At 38.3% G+C, this 18,589-nt stretch overlaps 3 protein-coding genes and 1 non-coding gene across 5 annotated transcripts; all 4 read left to right on the forward strand.

Moving 5' to 3' along the window:
• The first annotated feature begins 950 nt into the window (after positions 1–950).
• On the forward strand, positions 951–6,574 carry LOC111804862 (phospholipase D delta-like). The gene is made up of 10 exons (XM_023689664.1): positions 951–2,220; positions 2,441–2,557; positions 3,764–3,958; positions 4,075–4,356; positions 4,437–4,505; positions 4,606–4,753; positions 5,067–5,215; positions 5,368–5,535; positions 5,761–5,961; positions 6,061–6,574. The coding sequence occupies exons 1-10, from the start codon at positions 1,303–1,305 to the stop codon at positions 6,352–6,354; spliced, it is 2,541 nt and encodes an 846-aa protein (XP_023545432.1). The 5' UTR covers positions 951–1,302; the 3' UTR covers positions 6,355–6,574.
• A 2,881-nt stretch (positions 6,575–9,455) lies between these two features.
• On the forward strand, positions 9,456–16,349 carry LOC111805355 (pentatricopeptide repeat-containing protein At5g40410, mitochondrial). 2 transcript variants are annotated; one of them, XM_023690409.1, is made up of 2 exons: positions 9,456–10,725; positions 15,320–16,349. In XM_023690409.1, exons 1-2 carry the CDS (start codon positions 9,755–9,757, stop codon positions 16,230–16,232), a joined length of 1,884 nt encoding a protein of 627 aa, XP_023546177.1. In that variant the 5' UTR covers positions 9,456–9,754; the 3' UTR covers positions 16,233–16,349. The 2 variants fall into 2 exon arrangements, with proteins under 2 accessions (XP_023546177.1, XP_023546178.1); XM_023690410.1 differs by having other exon boundaries at positions 9,456–10,720; positions 15,315–16,349.
• Positions 11,434–11,569, forward strand: LOC111806221. The gene has a single exon (XR_002816772.1). It is a non-coding gene; the product is annotated as a small nucleolar RNA Z247 (small nucleolar RNA).
• Positions 16,350–17,223: 874 nt separating the features above from the next.
• On the forward strand, positions 17,224–18,589 carry LOC111805858 (protein GDAP2 homolog). Its single transcript, XM_023691112.1, has 3 exons — positions 17,224–17,737; positions 17,819–18,083; positions 18,182–18,589. The coding sequence occupies exons 1-3, from the start codon at positions 17,599–17,601 to the stop codon at positions 18,405–18,407; spliced, it is 630 nt and encodes a 209-aa protein (XP_023546880.1). The 5' UTR covers positions 17,224–17,598; the 3' UTR covers positions 18,408–18,589.

Here is an 18,589-nt window from a genome sequence, read left to right on the forward strand (position 1 = left end):
TGCTATTTTTGTGCAATTATAAACCTCCTAATATATTTAAAATGCATATTTTTTCATTTAATCACAGTTTTTATAGATAAATCTTAGAAAATGAAATAAAATATTACCCTCGTAATTGCTATTAAGTTAAACTATACAAAATATTCATATAATTTAATTACGATTGTATCCAGATAATTTAATTAGGTTAAACTATACAAAATACCTGAAAAAAAAGGAATATTTATGTGACATCATTTACAAAATTGACGTATAATGGTTTGTAAAAATTAATTTTATCAACAATTTTGAGTCATAAATGTTAGATAGAAATGGCTTTTAATATATAAAATGGGTAATTTCTTAAATTTTTTTAGAACAATCTAAAAATTAAATATTTAAAATGATTTATTTTATATTATTTAAAATATAAAAAAATTATATAGACCAATCTATAGGAAGATCTAAATGGATCCAGCTTTTAATAGACGACTTACTTTATTGCGTATGTCAGAAACTTCCACCCCATATCACACGTGGCCCCCACCTTCCAATCCGTCTTTCATTCTTACTTAGCCGCCAATTCTTCCCTTTTCTTCTTCTTACTAAACCCTAATTTCTTTTATAATAAATATTTAACTAAATTATTATTTTTTTTCAATTAAAATTAATTAAAGAAATTCAATTATTAAAAGAAAGGGAAAAATTAGCAATTAATAAAACATAATTATTTTTTAAATGAAAGAGATTTTAATTATTGGAAGCCACGAAGCTATGTTTGAAATTATGAAGCCATTTTTCAAATAGGTCGGTTAAGGGTAGAAAATAAAAATAAATAAATAAAATTCAGAAATAATAATTATTTAAAAAAAAAAAAAAGGCAGTTCAATTTAGAACGGTTTTGCGCCACGTGTCCGATCTTTAAATAGCATGTCAAAAAATCAAAGCCCATCGGAAGTTTTCACCTTCAAACCCCCAACCCGTTGCCTCGTTTTTCTTCTATCATTTTTTTTTCCTTCTTGGTTTTCTCTGTTCCGCCCTTCGCCGTTGGCTGCGTTAGGGACCACCGGAAAACCGACGTCTCTCCGCCTCTTAACCGTCGTCGTCTCCTTCATTCGGTCTTGTGCCGTCGTGTTCCTCCGGTGATAGCCAACGGCTCGTATTCTTATTATCCCCTTAACTCTCTCTATTTTTTTGATTTCCTCATTTGATTATATTGAGTCAAATTTTTTGTCCACGACTGCGGAATTTCTTCATTGCATTTTGCTTGGTTCATCTTCATTCTTCGTTTCTGGATTGGTGCTTGGTTTTTGTTCGCCGATAATGAATGGTAATGATGCGGAGCCGTTGGTGTACGTGCACGGCGATCTCGATTTGAAGATCATTGAGGCGCGGCGTTTGCCTAATATGGATTTGCTAACGGAGCGTATTCGGCGGTTTTTTACTGTTTTTAGTTCTTGTCGGAAACCGTTTTCCAAGAACGATGAGGATGAACACAAGCCTCACCGGAAGATTATTACTAGTGATCCTTACGTCACCGTTTGTCTTGCGGGAGCGACGGTTGCTCGGACGCGAGTTATTTCGAACTCGCAGAACCCTATCTGGAACGAGCACTTCAAAATATCTCTTGCTCATCCGGTCTCGCAGGTGGAGTTTCATGTGAAGGATAACGATGTGTTTGGTGCGGATTTGATTGGCATTGCGACGGTCCCTGCGCGCAGAGTTCTTTCTGGCGAAGTCATTGATGATTGGTTTCCGATTATCGGTTCGTTTGGGAAACCGCCGAAGCCGGATTCGGCTGTACGCTTGGAAATGAAATTCACGAAGTGCGAGGACAATCCTCTGTACCGTCAAGGCATTGCAGCCGATCCCGAACATTTTGGCGTTCGGAATTGCTATTTCCCGGTACGCCATGGGGGTTCGGTAACGCTTTATCAGGACGCGCACGTTCCCGATAACATGTTGGAGGAGATTGAATTGGAAAAGGGGAATTTGTATCAGCATGGGAATTGCTGGGAGGATATATGCCATGCCATTTTGGAGGCTCACCATTTAGTCTACATCGCTGGTTGGTCCATATATCATAAGGTTAAGCTTGTGAGAGAGCCTTCAAAGCCGTTGCCTAATGGTGGGGATTTGAACTTGGGAGAGTTGCTCAAGTACAAGTCTCAAGAAGGGGTGCGAGTCTTGTTATTGGTTTGGGATGACAAGACTTCCCACAGCAAGTTCTTCATTAACACGGTGCGAGTTTTTTTTCCCTTTCCTTTTCTTTTCTTTTGGTGGAGATGAATAACAGCCGTGTTCTTTACTAATCGATGAAGAATGCTCTTGGTGGTAAAGGACCAATATCAGTAATTTGGGAAGAAGAGTGACTTCTAGTTTCTTGTATTTCCCTTTTGTTGATCAGTTAAATTCATCATATAATGGTTGTTCTGATGGTTTTTAGATTTTAAAATTGCAGACTGGAGTGATGCAGACGCATGATGAGGAGACCCGGAAGTTCTTCAAGCACTCTTCTGTGTCATGTGTGCTGTCACCCCGATATGCCAGCAGTAAGCTTAGCATTTTTAAGCAACAGGCACGCTTTATACCATGGTTCAGTTACATGTTGGCCTTCAACAATTTCCCCTGTTTTTAATCATATTAAATTGTTCTTCTATGGTAGTCTCACTACGTATAATGTAGAAATCATTAAGTTTCTGTAGGAAAATGATTCATTAGTTGCAGTTTACTCTCCATCTTGCTATTTGCATCATTTAGACTTAAAATTTTAGTAATACGATCTTAATGGGTTTATTTGGAGTTTAGTAAAATTTTAGTGTTCAATTGAGTTTTTGATTATTTCAAGTTATACCCTCAAATTGAATTTCATCGCTATCATGTTGTTCTTGTTGAGTTAATATATATTTTCGTTTGATGTTGACTCATGTGAGCTTTAAAATTATAGTTGTGCTTATAGTTTGTGATAATTGTTAACATATTTTTTAAGAAAATCGATTTATCTGGGTTCATTTGGTAGTTCACTGTCACAACAGATTTAGTTTCTGTTTGTTTTGTCTGTCTATCACAGTCGTTAGGACTTCATGGTATGCTCGTACTTACCTTAGTTTCTCCTTTCCTGCAATGTCTGGCTGAGGAAGTAGGCTTTTCTATCACACTAAAGAAAACGAATAGTCATAAGAGCTTGGTAATACAATTTGTAGATCTTTCAAGTCACAATATGTAATGACCGAAACACCATTTCCGAGTTATATATTTTTGCTTGCATTAGAATATCGTGCAGTAGTTTTAAATCAACCTATTGAGCACATGTTGGATAGAGAAAGATTGCCACACTATCATGTGAATGTAGATTGACTTGAGGGAGGGTGGATTGGATGATGGTGCATTTCAAGTAGTTTTAATCCTCACCTTGTGAATTCATTAATTTTTTTCTCCTTCCCCCATGCCGTATCCCTTCCTACCATTTAATGCTTTGAATTTGTTATGTTATCAACTTGAGGGGTGGGGTGGATTGGATGATGGGACACATTGATCTTTTTCTCCTACCCCATGCCATATCCCTTCTCTATTCATTTCCAGCCTGCAATCTTTTGTGTTTTCAATTTAAACTTTAGTCATTAAAACTGGAGGAATTTTATCTGTCCACTTCATTTTTTTGCGAATCTCTTCTCCATTGATTCTGATCTTTCTTTAATTTTTTGTTTCTAATGGGGGAAAGGTTTTGTAGATGATGTATGTTATTATGAGCCACAATGAACTTTTAGTTTATCTCATGCTTCAGGTTGTTGGAACGCTTTTCACCCATCACCAGAAGTGCGTGATTGTGGATACACAAGCATCCGGAAATTACCGGAAGATAAGTTCTTTTATTGGAGGACTTGACCTTTGCGATGGTCGTTACGATACTCCCGAGCATCGGTTGTTAAAAGATCTTGACACTGTATTTGAGGATGATTATCATAATCCAACTTTTTCCGTGAGTGCCTGCTGTAATTAAAACTTTAGTTTGTCTCTAAGTAGTGTAACTTACAAAAAACTGTTCGCCGCTCTTGCAGAATTGTTATCTGATTTCTATTGTAAATCATCTGTCAGGGAGGTGCAAAGGGTCCTCGGCAGCCATGGCATGATTTACATTGCAAAATTGAAGGGCCTGCGGCATATGACGTGCTTACTAACTTTGAACAACGATGGCGAAAAGCCACTAAATGGTCTGAATTAGGTCAGCGATTCAAAAGAGTATCACATTGGCATGAAGATGCTTTAATAAAGTTGGAACGTATATCTTGGATACTCAGTCCATCTCAGTCAGTCCCTAACGACGATCCATTGTTATGGGTTTCCGAGGAAAATGATCCCAACAATTGGCATGTTCAGGTTGATATTCTGAATTAGGATCATATGCAACTTCTGAATTTAATAATAATGACGTGGGCGAACAATTCTTCATTTTACAGGTTTTCCGGTCCATAGATTCAGGATCTTTGAGAGGATTTCCCAAAGATGTTTTTCAAGCCGAGTTGCAGGTCAGCTGTTCTCTTGATCGAGTAAATTAACTAAGATATGTTTCACAATTAGCCTTTACTTCTCAATCTGTCTAAATTGTTTGTTCCATATACTTTGCAGAATCTGGTTTGTGCAAAAAATTTGGTTATTGACAAAAGCATTCAAACAGCATATATTCAAGCCATAAGATCTGCCCAACACTTCATATACATTGAGAATCAGTATTTTCTAGGATCGTCGTTTGCGTGGCCTGCGTACAAAGAAGCAGGTTTTACTACTAACGATAAACGCTTGTACTTTAGTTTCGGTAACATATCATAGTTCGACACAGACATTGATACTTTTGACACTAGTGGACATTAAAACTAGAGTATGCAATCTTCTATGATCGTTTAGAGAAACTTTTTGGCACATGGACGTGTTGAAGTATTTAAGAGAAGAGTAATATATTTTTATTGTTAATTAGCAAACTTGGTATTTAAATTATGTAATTGGTTGTTGAAACAGAGTTTGCAGTGATATCCAAGGAGTCTAAGCAACTTTTTTGCCTTCTCATTTTCATTTAATTCTTTGGGTTTCAGGTGCTGATAATCTTATTCCTATGGAGTTGGCATTGAAGATTGCTAGTAAGATAAGAGCCAATGAGAGGTTTGCTGTATACATTGTGATACCAATGTGGCCTGAAGGGGCTCCCAGTTCTGTTTCTGTTCAAGAAATATTGTTCTGGCAGGTAGTGAGGTTAACTGTCATTGTTTTGTATTATTGTTTCTTTCAATAGTCGTACCCTTTTGTAAGTGAATAGATTTGTGAATCTCGAGGACCGTTTCATGTTGTCGTTTTTCTGGTTGCCTCGAGTTTGAAATTACTATCTTATGTTTACAGGGCCAGACAATCCAAATGATGTATGAAATCATTGGACGAGAGTTGAAATATAAGAATCTCGAGAACGCTCATCCCTCAGACTACTTGAACTTTTACTGTCTCGGCAATAGGGAACCGCACAACGACTTATCATGCTCCTCTACTCATTCTCTCAAGAGTGAAGATTTGGTAATCACGCGTTCTGAAACTTTCTGTTTTTTCGTATTATATAGAGATTTAAACTTATGAACTCTTTCATTGTGATGCTGGCTAAGTTACCTAGACTTGTCTAGTTACGTTTCTCTGTGTCATAAATGGTCCATTGGTGTAGCTTTGGCCTAATTGGTGTGCTACACTGCAGGGAATATAAATTAGATATGGTAATCCTGAGGATATTTAATTTTCAATTTTCAGACTTCAGACTCGCAAAAGTTCCGAAGATTCATGATATACGTGCATGCGAAGGGAATGATTGTCGACGACGAGTATGTAATAGTAGGATCTGCTAACATAAATCAAAGATCAATGGCTGGTTCAAGGGACACTGAGATTGCCATGGGTGCATATCAACCCAATAACACATGGGTTAAGAGGAAACGACAACCACGAGGCCAGGTTCGCTCGCAACTCTGTCTGCAAATTCAAGGGATAAAGACAGACCATCCGAAGTATTTTCGAACGTCATTTAACTGATTGATCTCCCTCGATGCGCAGGTTTATGGCTATAGAATGTCGCTGTGGGCCGAACATTTAGGAAACATCGACAGTTGCTTCAAGGAGCCAGAAAGTTTGGTTTGTGTGAAAGCAGTGAACAAGATAGCTGAAGATAACTGGAAGAAATACACAGCAGAGGAGTTTAAGCCATTGCAAGGACACCTCCTGAAGTACCCGATTGATGTGAGCCAAAGTGGGAAGGTTGGGCCGTTGAGTGGACACGAGACATTCCCTGACTTTGGTGGTAAGGTCCTTGGGGCTCGATCTAACCTCCCTGATGCTCTTACTACATAAGCTATAAGCTTGCTTACTTCACACTAATATTTTGAGTCCAATTCTCTTCACTTCAAGCTTGAGAAGGAAACCAAAAGCCACACTAAATTCTTTAACCAATTCCACAACTTCTCTTTGTTATTAACATTCTTTCACCCGCACTATCACTGATTTCTTTTATTGTATGCAAAGCTCATAACTATTGGGGGAAATGTATCTAATTTTATTCTCTTCTTTTCTACTCTTTTTTTTTAAGGTTATTTTGTTATTATAGATCACAGGCTTAAAATTTTGAACCTATCAGGTATTTTGAAAATTTTAGAACCAAATATATATATACACTTGAAAGTCTAGGTTTCAGTATTTGATAGTGTTCAATGAGTTTTTAAAATTTCAAGTTTGTATATAATATGTAGATTGATGCATGTTCCACTCATTTAACTCGTACCCTTTCATCACATAATACCCACATTCCGTGCAACTTTCTTGGCGGGAATGCTACAAAATATCGAAAACAATATTTTATAATTTGTTAAAACACACGATAATACTTACCTTTCAGGTATCCATTCAAGTACCTTTCAGGTATCCATTCAAGTAGTAGTATTAGCTTTTTATTGTCTTCCATTCGTATTTGTGACTCACTCATTTGAAATAAGAAATTAAAAAACGGTTGAGTCCCAACAAACCGAACAGATTCAATATGTATGATATGAGAAAGTTTAGCCACTAAGCAGCTACCATATCTCCTGATTTGGTACTCAGGCCAATGAATAGCCACAAAGACTGTACATCTGCCTACCCATGGGCACCAACAACCGCCATGGTTTTAGATCTGCTACCCACAACCACTAACAACTATCACCACTTCAAATTTGCTACCAACTATATTATCGGTCCATAAAAATGACATTTAGTGAGCCATCCATCGAGACACAAATAGAATCGCAACTATGGGGTTGTATTGGTGAGATCCAACAGTGAACAGCTACCCAAAAGAAAAATGAAGGGGCGGTGGTCAACCATCCACTCTCGAGATTCAAAAGTAACAACCTCCAAATAAATAGACCCACAATGCCATAACGATCAAACCCACAACAAGAAAACAACAACGATGAACGAACACAATGAAAGAGCATATAATGTTTGTCACTGTTCGACATTAAAGATAAGAATCAATACCGATAAACATTTTAGATCTACATTTTCTTTACCATCATTAAAGATTTTTTTTTTTTTTATTGTAGGTTGTTCTTATTTCATTTTAATGCTTATTATTTCTTAATATAGTTTAGAATCAACACATCCTCCCTTTAGGGTTTAGGGTTAAAATTTTAAAAAATTCATGAAAATAAAGGCATATTTTTCCAAAAAAAAAAAAAAAAACCCATAAACGAGAGGCATATTTTAAAACTTCAAGCATGCAAAGCATCATCGAAGAAAACATGTCTTAAAAGTCTATGCATTTGAGATCTCGAAAACATGTGGCGTGAAAAATATAAAAATGAAAGGTACCTCAAAAGGGTTTCGATAATTTTCTACTTTACGAACATATATGAAATAGCACTGAGATATTGGCGCGGCTCAATCAGATTCAGCTAAGCTTTAAACCCACAACATGCACGAGTAGCTAGTGCATGTCGTGCAGCTGGTAAACAGGTACTAATCTGAGTGAACCGGGTCAATATCAGAGCGGCTATTTCAAGCTAAACAAACACACAACTCCATCTCCTCCACAAAAGGGGTTACTCAAAGAAGAAGAAGAAAGAAAGAAAGCAAGCAAGAAAGAAGGAAGGGAGGTGTAAGATGGCATGAAGAAGAAAGAGAAGAGGGGCTTTGTTTGTGGGAGTGGGGAATGTCTGAGAAAGATTGAATTTAAGAAAGAGTGGTGGGAGGGGAAGGTGGTGGCCGGCAGGCATTAAAGACTATGCGCTACCAATACCCTCCAACAGGACCAATGCATTCAATGACCTGCACAAGCTTCAACCTCATGGATATATATTCCCACTCCTTTTCTTCAAAAAAAATTCAAACTTTTTTCAAAAAAATAAGTGATTGATCCAAAAACCCTAACAAATTTAATGTCTTTTTGTGTTTTTGGATATGTGATACGTGGAAATCAGGAGAGTAAGATTCGGATTACCTTGTTGATCGAATATCTCAAGGCAAAAACATTGTTTGAGATTCGAATCACTCCACAAGCAAGATCGATCATGTCTAGCTTGAATGATTCTTGTTGATCAAATATCTCAACGCAAGAACACTTGTTTGAGATTCGAATCACTCCACAATCAAGATTGATCATGTCAAGCTTGAATGATTCTACATGCAACCTAAACTACATAGAATTGCAAAAAATAAACTTAGTCATTCTTTTCATATATTTTCCAAGTCTACCTACAAATACAACGGCTTTGTATAGCCTCAAAATGACATTCTAAGAGGTGTAACATTTATACTTAATGGTCATAATTAACACTGTAACTTTAAAATATATTAATGGTATACAATAACTTTAAATTGTAATCCACCCAAAATTTAAAACATGAAACTTCATTCTTTCTCGATTTCAATGTAGCATGAATTGAAATATCTTCTGATAATTTCAACAGTATTTTTTTCACATCTTCGTTGAAGTATATTGTATGATTATGTATCTTGGTTCATATCAATATGCTTTGTGTTGGTTTATTTTTAGGCCTATTTTCAATCAAATGGGCAAACATTATTAACTTTTTTAATGCGGGTATTGTTTTCGTCGTCGTCGTCGATAATGCTTACCTCCTCAACTGCCTGAATGTTTTTGTCAATCGGGTAAAATAGAATAGGAAGGGTAGAGATGTCAATATAATCGGTTAAGCTCAACAGGGCATAGAAGTCCTGTTAGACAATGAATGAAGAAGAGAGTGGAGAGGGATTTCTCTTTGTTAGCAAAATTGGGTCGATAAAAAAAGTTATATTCTCCGCCCCTGTTCCCGCTCAAATCTCCGACTCGTCCCACCCATCGAAAACATAAAATTTAGTTAAGTTGGCGTATAAACTAGGTCAATTAATAGGACACGGTCGAGTAGGTTAAGTAGTTAGATAATAGTACTTGGAGGTTCAAATCATATCCGTCCTCTTCCATTTTTATTAATTGCTACTCGTGGAATCTCTTCTGAGTTCACTGCTCGAAGCACCAAAGGGGAGTTGGTTTCTTACCCTTTTTCTTTTTCAACATTAATTCTTTATTTATTATTTTTCAGTCAAATTTGTTCCTATTGGTTGTTTCCTCATAAATATACACATTAATTTCGATTTTTATTTTATTTTATTTTCAAATTTTAAAAATGTAGAATTCTAAATTTAATATTTTATGATATAAATTCAATTTCTTTATGAAAATTTAAAATATTGTATCGTGTTTGGAAGATCATGGTAGATGGTATTTTCGTGTGGATTTTGCTCGTTGTTTCTGCTTCCTACAAAAATCTCCATCCGCCTTCGCCAGGAATCTTCAATTCTGTACAATTTCTTCAACCGATCAAGAACACAGTACCCACTTCTTCTTTGGTCATTTCACTCGATTCGTCAATGCGTAGCTGCAGAAGGGCTTGTTTCAGCGTTAGTGATCGCTGTAAAATCGTGCACTTCCATCTCAAGTTGCCGGGGAATTCATGCCCGTGTAATCAAGTCTTTTCTTTATAGAGATGGATTCATTGGGGATCAGCTGGTCACTTGTTATAATAAACTGGGTTATGCTGAAGATGCACAGAAGGTGTTTGATGATATGCCTGATAGAGATTTGGTTTCTTGGAACTCACTGATTTGTGGGTTTTCCCGGTGCCTTCATGTAACTCTCAAAGCCTTTTGTACCATGAAGTTTGAAATGTCAGTTAAACCCAATGAGGTAACAATTCTATCGATGATATCGGCTTGCAACGGAGCTTTGGATGTAGGGAGGTATATTCATGGCTTTGCTATTAAAATTGGTGTTTCTTTGGAAGTTAAGGTCGTTAATTCTCTCATTAACATGTATGGAAAGTCTGGGGATTTAACGTCTGCTTGTAGATTATTTGAGGCTATTCCATACCCGAATATAGTATCGTGGAATTCAATCATTGCTGCTCGAGTTACTAATGGCTGTGCAGGAGAAGGAGTTCATTGTTTTAATAAGATGAGAATGTTTGGAATTGAGCCGGATGAAGGAACTATCCTGGCTCTGCTTCAAGCTTGCGTGCATTTGGGTGTAGGAAAGTTGGCTGAAAGCATTCATGGGTTAATCTTCTGCTCTGGTCTAGGTGCACAAATCACCATAGCCACTGCACTTTTAGATTTGTATGCGAAATTGGGAAGATTAAGTGCTTCATATGATGTCTTTGGGGAGGTGGGTTGTGCAGACAGAGTTGCTTGTGTTAGAATTGGTCAATCCATTAGAATAGCTTGAAGTTAGTCATGCCATAAGAATAGGCTTACTTCGTTAGTTTCCTATGAAATCGGATCTATTAGTTAATCTTTTGCCAATATAAATAGAATATGTCCTCAATAGTGTGAGGCACAGTTTTGCATAAACTTGATATGGTATCAGAGCAGAAATAAGATCCACGAGATCCATAGCCTCTGCTGTTAGACATGTCAATCCCAAACAACACAATGTCTTCTCCGTCGATCAGTCAGGTGATTAGTGTTAAGCTTACACAAGAAAATTATCTACTGTGGTCTACCCAAATCCTTCCCTACTTGCGTAGCCAAAACCTTGTTGGTTTTGTGGATGGATCCATGCCTGCACCAAGCCAGACGATCGCCGTTGAACCAAGTGAAGAAACAGGGAATCGCAAAATTATCATCAACCCTGAGTTCACAGTCTGGTACCCCCAGGACCAGCTGGTACTCAGCCTCATCAACTCATCAGTCACTGAGGAGGTTCTCAGCACGATGGTTGGAATCACCACTGCACGAGAAGCCTGGATTACGCTGGAGCGACAATTTGCTTCCACATCTCGAGCAAGAGCAATGCAGATCCGTATGGAACTCTCTACTATCCAGAAAAAGGACATGACAATTGCTGACTACTTTCGTAAAGTAAAACATCTTGGTGATACACTTGCTGCCATTGGCAAGCGAATAGAGGATGAAGAACTCATCGCCTACATGCTGCAAGGACTTGGTCCAGATTATGATCCTCTAGTCACAAGCATTACAACCAGAACAGATGTATACACTGTCAGCGACGTGTATGCTCACATGCTGAGCTATGAGATGCGGCACTTGCGTAAGGGTACATTTGAGCAACTTTCATCTGCTAACAATGTCAATAGGATATCCATTCGTGGAGGTGCCAATGGAGGTCGAGGTAGTCGCGGTCGTAGTCGTCAGTTAAATAGTGGTCATGGACAATCAAGGCGTACTGTGAACAATCCTGGACGTCAACCATCAAAGACACAAAGCAGCTCAGGCATTGTCTGTCAGATTTGTGGTAAGCCCAATCACGATGCTTTGCAATGCTGGCACAGATTTGATCAGGCATATCAAGCCGAAAATAATCTCAAACAAGCAGCTTTGGCAACAAGTGGATACACTAGTGACACAAACTGGTATGTTGACACTGGAGCCACAGATCATATCACCAATGACCTAGAGAGGCTTACCACCAGAGAACGCTACACTGGCACCGACCAAATTCAGGTTGCAAATGGCGCAGGTTTGTCTATCTCTCATATTGGGAATTCATTAATTTCTGGTTCATCTCTTGTTCTGAAACATATCCTATATGTTCCTAAAATCAATAAGCACCTAATTTCAGTACAAAGACTAGCATCTGATAATAATGCTGTTGTAGAATTTCACCCAAACTATTTTTTGGTTAAGGACCGAGTCACGAAGAAACTCCTGCTCCACGGTAGATGTAAGAATGGCCTATACGTTCTACCGCATAATTTCAGTCAAGCCTTGCTGACAGCCAAACTTTCGAAAGAACAATGGCACAGAAGGCTAGGGCACCCTGCATCTCCAATTACCATTAGAATTCTACAAGATAATAATTTAGCTATAGATACTAATATTCCCTCTTCCTCAATTTGTAATGCTTGTCAATTAGGGAAAGCACATCAATTGCCATTTGGTTCTTCTCAGCATGTATCTACAGCACCCCTTCAATTAATTCACACTGATGTATGGGGTCCATCCATTGCGTCAGTAAATAATTCCAAATATTATGTTTCCTTTGTTGATGATTTTAGTCGTTATGTTTGGATTTACTTTCTGAGATGCAAATCTGATGTTGAGTCTGTGTTCCTTCAATTTCAAAAACATGTTGAAACTATGCTAAATACCAAAATTCGCTCCGTCCAATCAGATTGGGGGGGTGAATACCATCGGTTACACAATTATTTCAAATCCACAGGCATTGAACATCATATCTCCTGTCCTCACACACACCAGCAGAATGGGTTAGTCGAAAGAAAACACAGACACATTGTAGAAACTGGCCTTGCTTTACTCGCTCAAGCCAACATGCCTCTATCCTACTGGGATGAAGCTTTCAACACAGCTTGCTTTCTTATAAATAGAATGCCCAGCCGAACCATACAACAAGACACACCACTTCATAAATTGTTTGGTAAAAGTCCAGACTACTCCATGCTTAGGGTGTTTGGCTGTGCTTGCTGGCCTAATTTAAGGCCTTACAACAACAAGAAACTGAGTTTCAGAACTACTAGATGTATATTCTTGGGTTATAGTTCTTCTCATAAGGGATATAAATGCTTAAATAGAAGTACAGGACGTATTTACATCTCTAGAGACGTGGTTTTCGATGAAAATATTTTTCCTTTTGAAGAATCTAAGCCACCAAACAAAACCACAAATCCACATCATCCTGTTCTACTTCCAGCCTTAGCCAAACTTGCTAGTTTTTACACTGAAAATGCTCTTACAGATATTGAACCAGTTGTTAGTAATTCCCATATGAATGATGGTCAAACTGATAATATTGCTAGTGACAACTTGTCTGGTGTCAGCTTATCTTCTGCAGATAATACAAGAAGTTCAGAGGAAATTGCAGAATATGAAGCTGAGAGCAGTTCGATCAATGCTCAAAACCAAACTCATGAACATGTGTCTGATCAACCAACTGAAGCAGCTAGTCAACATCCAATGCGAACAAGGTTGAGAAATAACATTGTACAAGCTAAACAATTCACTGATGGAACTATCAGATATTCAGAAACCTCAAGAAAATTCGCAAGCGCTGTAACTATCACAACTCCGATCATAGAGACTGCTACTGAACCTCGAAACCTGCAGGAAGCCATGCAACATCCAAGATGGAGAGGAGCAATGAATGATGAGCTCTCAGCGCTAAAACGAAATGCCACTTGGGATCTAGTTCCACCCAAACCTGGAATAAATCTCATTGATAGTAAATGGGTGTATAAAGTGAAAAGAAAAGCAGATGGGTCAGTTGAAAGATTAAAAGCAAGATTAGTTGCCAAAGGATTCAAGCAAAGATTTGGTGTTGATTACACTGATACTTTTAGCCCTGTGATCAAACCGTCAACAATCAGGGTCATTCTTTCGCTAGCAGTAACCAAGGGCTGGAATATGAGACAAGTTGATATCCAAAATGCATTTTTGCATGGAATTCTGAAAGAGGAAGTGTACATGCGACAACCACCAGGATTTCAAGACTCAGCCAAACCAAAGAATTACATATGCAAGCTCAAGAAAGCCCTTTATGGCCTGAAACAAGCCCCAAAAGCTTGGCATTCAAGGTTGACTGGAAAACTTATTGAGTTAGGCTTCAAGGCTTCAGTAGCTGATTCATCTCTTTTTATTCTCAAAAACAGAGAGATAACTATCTATATGCTCATCTATGTTGATGATATAATTATTGTGAGCTCCTCTGATCAAGCAACCGAAAGGTTGATTCAGAAATTGAAAATAGATTTTGCAGTAAAAGATTTGGGTGGTCTTGAGTATTTTCTGGGTATTGAAGTCAAGAAAACACGAGATGGTATCATACTGTCACAGAGACGATATGCCTTAGATTTGTTGAAAAGAGTAAACATGGAAAAATGCAAACCTATGTCTACACCAATGGGTTCTGCTGAAAAATTATTCAGAGAACAAGGAATACCCTTATCAGCTGAAGAACAATTCAAATACAGAAGTACAGTGGGAGCACTACAATATTTGACAATGACTAGGCCTGATTTGGCATTTGCTGTCAATAAAGTGTGTCAATATCTTCATACACCTACTGATGCTCATTGGGGTGCTGTGAAGAGAATTCTTCGTTATGTTAAAGGCACACTAGCATTAGGAGTGAAAATTCAGAAATCAACCATGATGTTGTCGGGGTTTTCTGATGCTGATTGGGCTGGTTGTCCCGATGATCGACGTTCAACTAGCGGCTTTGCTGTATTTCTTGGAGCAAATCTAATCTCATGGAGTTCCAGAAAACAGGCTACAGTGTCAAGATCAAGCACCGAAGCAGAATACAAGGCCATTGCGAATCTTACTGCAGAAATGATTTGGATCAAGTCATTACTGAAGGAACTGGGCGTGTATCAATCAAAGGCTCCTCGCCTCTGGTGTGACAACCTCGGAGCTACATATTTAACTTCAAATCCAGTATTTCATGCTAGAACGAAACATATTGAAGTTGATTTTCATTTTGTTCGAGAACAAGTAGCACGTAAAGCAATGGAAGTTCGGTTCATTTCATCAAGTGATCAAGTAGCTGATATCCTGACAAAACCACTGTCTAAAACTCCTTTTACTACACATTGTAACAATCTCAACATGTACAAGACTTGTTGGGATTGAAGGGGACTGTTAGAATTGGTCAATCCATTAGAATAGCTTGAAGTTAGTCATGCCATAAGAATAGGCTTACTTCGTTAGTTTCCTATGAAATCGGATCTATTAGTTAATCTTTTGCCAATATAAATAGAATATGTCCTCAATAGTGTGAGGCACAGTTTTGCATAAACTTGATAGCTTGGACTGCCATGCTTGCAGGATATGCCGCACACGGGTTGGGTAGGGAGGCTATCAAGCTTTTCGAGAGCATGGCCGAGAGAGGCTTGGAGCCTGATCATGTCACTTTTACTCATTTGCTTAGCGCATGTAGTCATTCAGGGCTAGTCAGAGAGGGGAAACGTTACTTCAATTTGATGTCTAAGGTATATGGAATTGAGCCCAGGATAGATCATTATTCATGTATGGTTGATCTACTCGGTCGCTGTGGACTTTTGAATGATGCTTATGAGGTGATACGAAGCATGCCTATGGAGCCCAATGCTGGCGTGTGGGGTGCTCTTCTTGGTGCTTGTAGGGTCTATGGTAACATAGAACTTGGTAAGGAAGTTGCAGAGCATTTGATTCATTTGGAGCCTCTGGACCCCAGAAATTACATCATGTTATCAAATATGTATGCAGCAGCTCGTTCTTGGAAGGATGCTGCCAAAGTGAGGGCCTTGCTAAAGGAGAGAGGCCTGAAAAGAACCCCTGGATGGAGCTCCATTGAATATGGAAACAAGATCCACCAGTTCTTCGTGGGCGATCGATCTCACCCCGAGACGGAGAAGATCTATTCCAAGCTTGAAGAATTGCTTGGAAAGATAAGGAAAACTGGATATAGTTCCAAAACAGAATATGTTCTGCAAGACGTTGAAGAGGAAATCAAGGAGGATATGATAAACAAGCACAGCGAGAAGTTAGCCATTGCTTTTGGGCTTTTGGTGAGTAAAGAAGGAGACCCTTTAATCATTACAAAGAATCTTAGAATTTGTGGAGATTGTCATAGCACTGCAAAGCTCATATCATTGATTGAGAAGCGTACCATTATCATTCGGGATCCAAAACGCTTTCACCATTTCTCTGATGGGTTTTGTTCTTGTTCCGATTACTGGTAAGTCTTTACTGTTCTTCATAATAGATATCCATAGTTATCAATAACTTCATTATTTGTTGAGCTTGTGTTGAAGTAATCCGAGTTTTGGTCTGCTGTATAATAGCTTGATTTAGGCTTCTTTTATCCTGTTCTTTGTATCGTAAAAAAGTAAGTATGATCCATACGTTAAAGGAAAGGCATAACTTGTATCCATGCGCTTCATATTGGCCTTGAGTTCGCTCCTAGAAATATAGTCATTCCCACCTCCTCACGTCAATTCCCGACTTGATATAAGCACGTTGAGCTTTTTAGCGAGAAACAAGAAAATCAAGAGAAGTGTTAGAAGTGACAATAGAGAGAAGACTTTTTGAAAATGATGTGTCTGCTTTGGATTACCAAACCCAAAAATAGCGAGTTTAAATATGAATATAGATCAAAGCTGGTATTCCTCTCAAATATTTTCCCTTCCATTTGTGTTAATTATATATATATATAACAATTTGTCAAAATCATGTTTATTCTATCCTACATTATTTATCTTAAAATGTACTCGATAAAATAGTTATTAAACCTTTAAAATCTTTTCTTTCAAATTATTTTCAACTAATTTTCTCAGACGCATTTTATAAAACATTTTCTTCCAAAACATGATTCAAGTCTTGACTATATGTCAAAATTGTTCAAGAAATATGATTTTTACATGGTTGACTTGTTTGTTGGTTAGAACAAGTATTACAAAACGTCGCTACTAAAAAAGTGTAATTGTGACACTTGACCAGTATTATATTGAACTAGTGTTTGAGTTGAGTGAGTAAAATTACTTAACATTGAGAAGGAATGGCTTCCATCTTTTACAAGGAAGCACGTGTGTGAGACTCGATTCATACCTAGTAGACCATAGATTACGTACCGACTTTATTCCTACGTTAGGGCGGTCTTTTGGGTGAGCTCATCCCTTAGTGTTCACAAATGAAGGCCTGAACACATGTTCTTCGGTGATTAGGCCACACGACAAGCCTTGATTTATCCTGTAATAACTTTATAATTAAAGCATTTATCTGAAAACAACTATGATATATTGGATATGACAAAGCTCTGTTTCTATCTAATACATAAATTCCATCTCACCTCTTAACAAAACAACCGGCAAGAAAGTTAAGACCAACAATTACCGACCGCCCCCACAGCCCTTAAGAATTATACACACGGCTGGGTGGATAAACATCCAAGGCTGGGCAGAGCCCCTGTATTGTCGGATAAACCCCCCCACCGAACCCACTCGAATCCAATCCGACCCATCAAAACGAACATGCTTTCGAATATTCCTCTGCCATTTCCCCATTTTAAACCCCGAAACCCATAACTCTTCTACCTTGTCTTTTTTCATCATGAACTACTCTGTTTCTTCTTCTTCTTCTTCTCTCTCCGACCAGCTTCACCTCCTTGGAAAAGCTGAGGTTTTTAAACTCCATGGTCGTGATAGAGCTGGCCGCAATGTGTTCCTCATTGTCGGAAAACACTTTCCAGGTACTGACTTTCAAAACAGAGTGTGAGTGTGAGTGTGAGTGTGCTCTGTTTTACTTATGGTGATTGCTGTTTTGGTTTCAGCTCGGTTCGTGAGCACGCAGGCTGTGAATCTCTATCTGAAGGATAAGATTTTCCCCTTCCTCAAAGATGGGCCCTTCACGTTGGTGTACATTCACACAGATGTTCATTGGACAGAGAATTTCCCTGGAATCTCCAATCTCAAGGCAATCTATGAGTTCATTCCAACCACCATTAAGAACAACCTTAAAGCTGTTTATTTTGTCCACCCCGGTTTGCAGGCTCGTCTGTTCTTCGCCACTGTCGGCCGCCTAATTCTGGGTGCCGAGTAAGCATTCTTCCTCCCCTGAATTTGAACTTCCCATTGCTCAAAAAGCCAAAAAGACCATATCTTTATGGTGGGATTCTTTATTTGTTGACTTGCAGGCTGTATAACAAAGTGAAATATGTGAAAAGAGTGGAGTTTCTATGGGAGTATGTTAGAAGGAAAGAGATAGAGTTACCGGAGTTTGTGTATGATCATGATGAGAAATTGGAGTTCTGTCCTATGATGGACTCTGGTTTGGAGAGTGATTATCTCAGGCTCTTCCCCGCCTCGCCGTCTGTGGATTCTGCGGTTTCTACGTACTCCTCCATGAGGTGTTTTGCTTGATGGTGAAGACTCAAAGGTGGAGTTGGGATACATGGGTCTTTTTGGGTTTTGTTGTAGGAGTTCTTTTGGAAGTAGTGGTAGTAAATATTGTGAGTAGGGACTTTCTGTAGGCAAAGTTAAAAGGTTTATGAGCTTTCCTTATAAAGAAACAAATATAAAGGCAGATGATTCTTCTGAACTCA

The sequence above is a fragment of the Cucurbita pepo genome, chromosome LG11 (assembly GCF_002806865.2).
Source record: "Cucurbita pepo subsp. pepo cultivar mu-cu-16 chromosome LG11, ASM280686v2, whole genome shotgun sequence".
NCBI classification, from domain to species: Eukaryota; Viridiplantae; Streptophyta; class Magnoliopsida; order Cucurbitales; family Cucurbitaceae; genus Cucurbita; species Cucurbita pepo.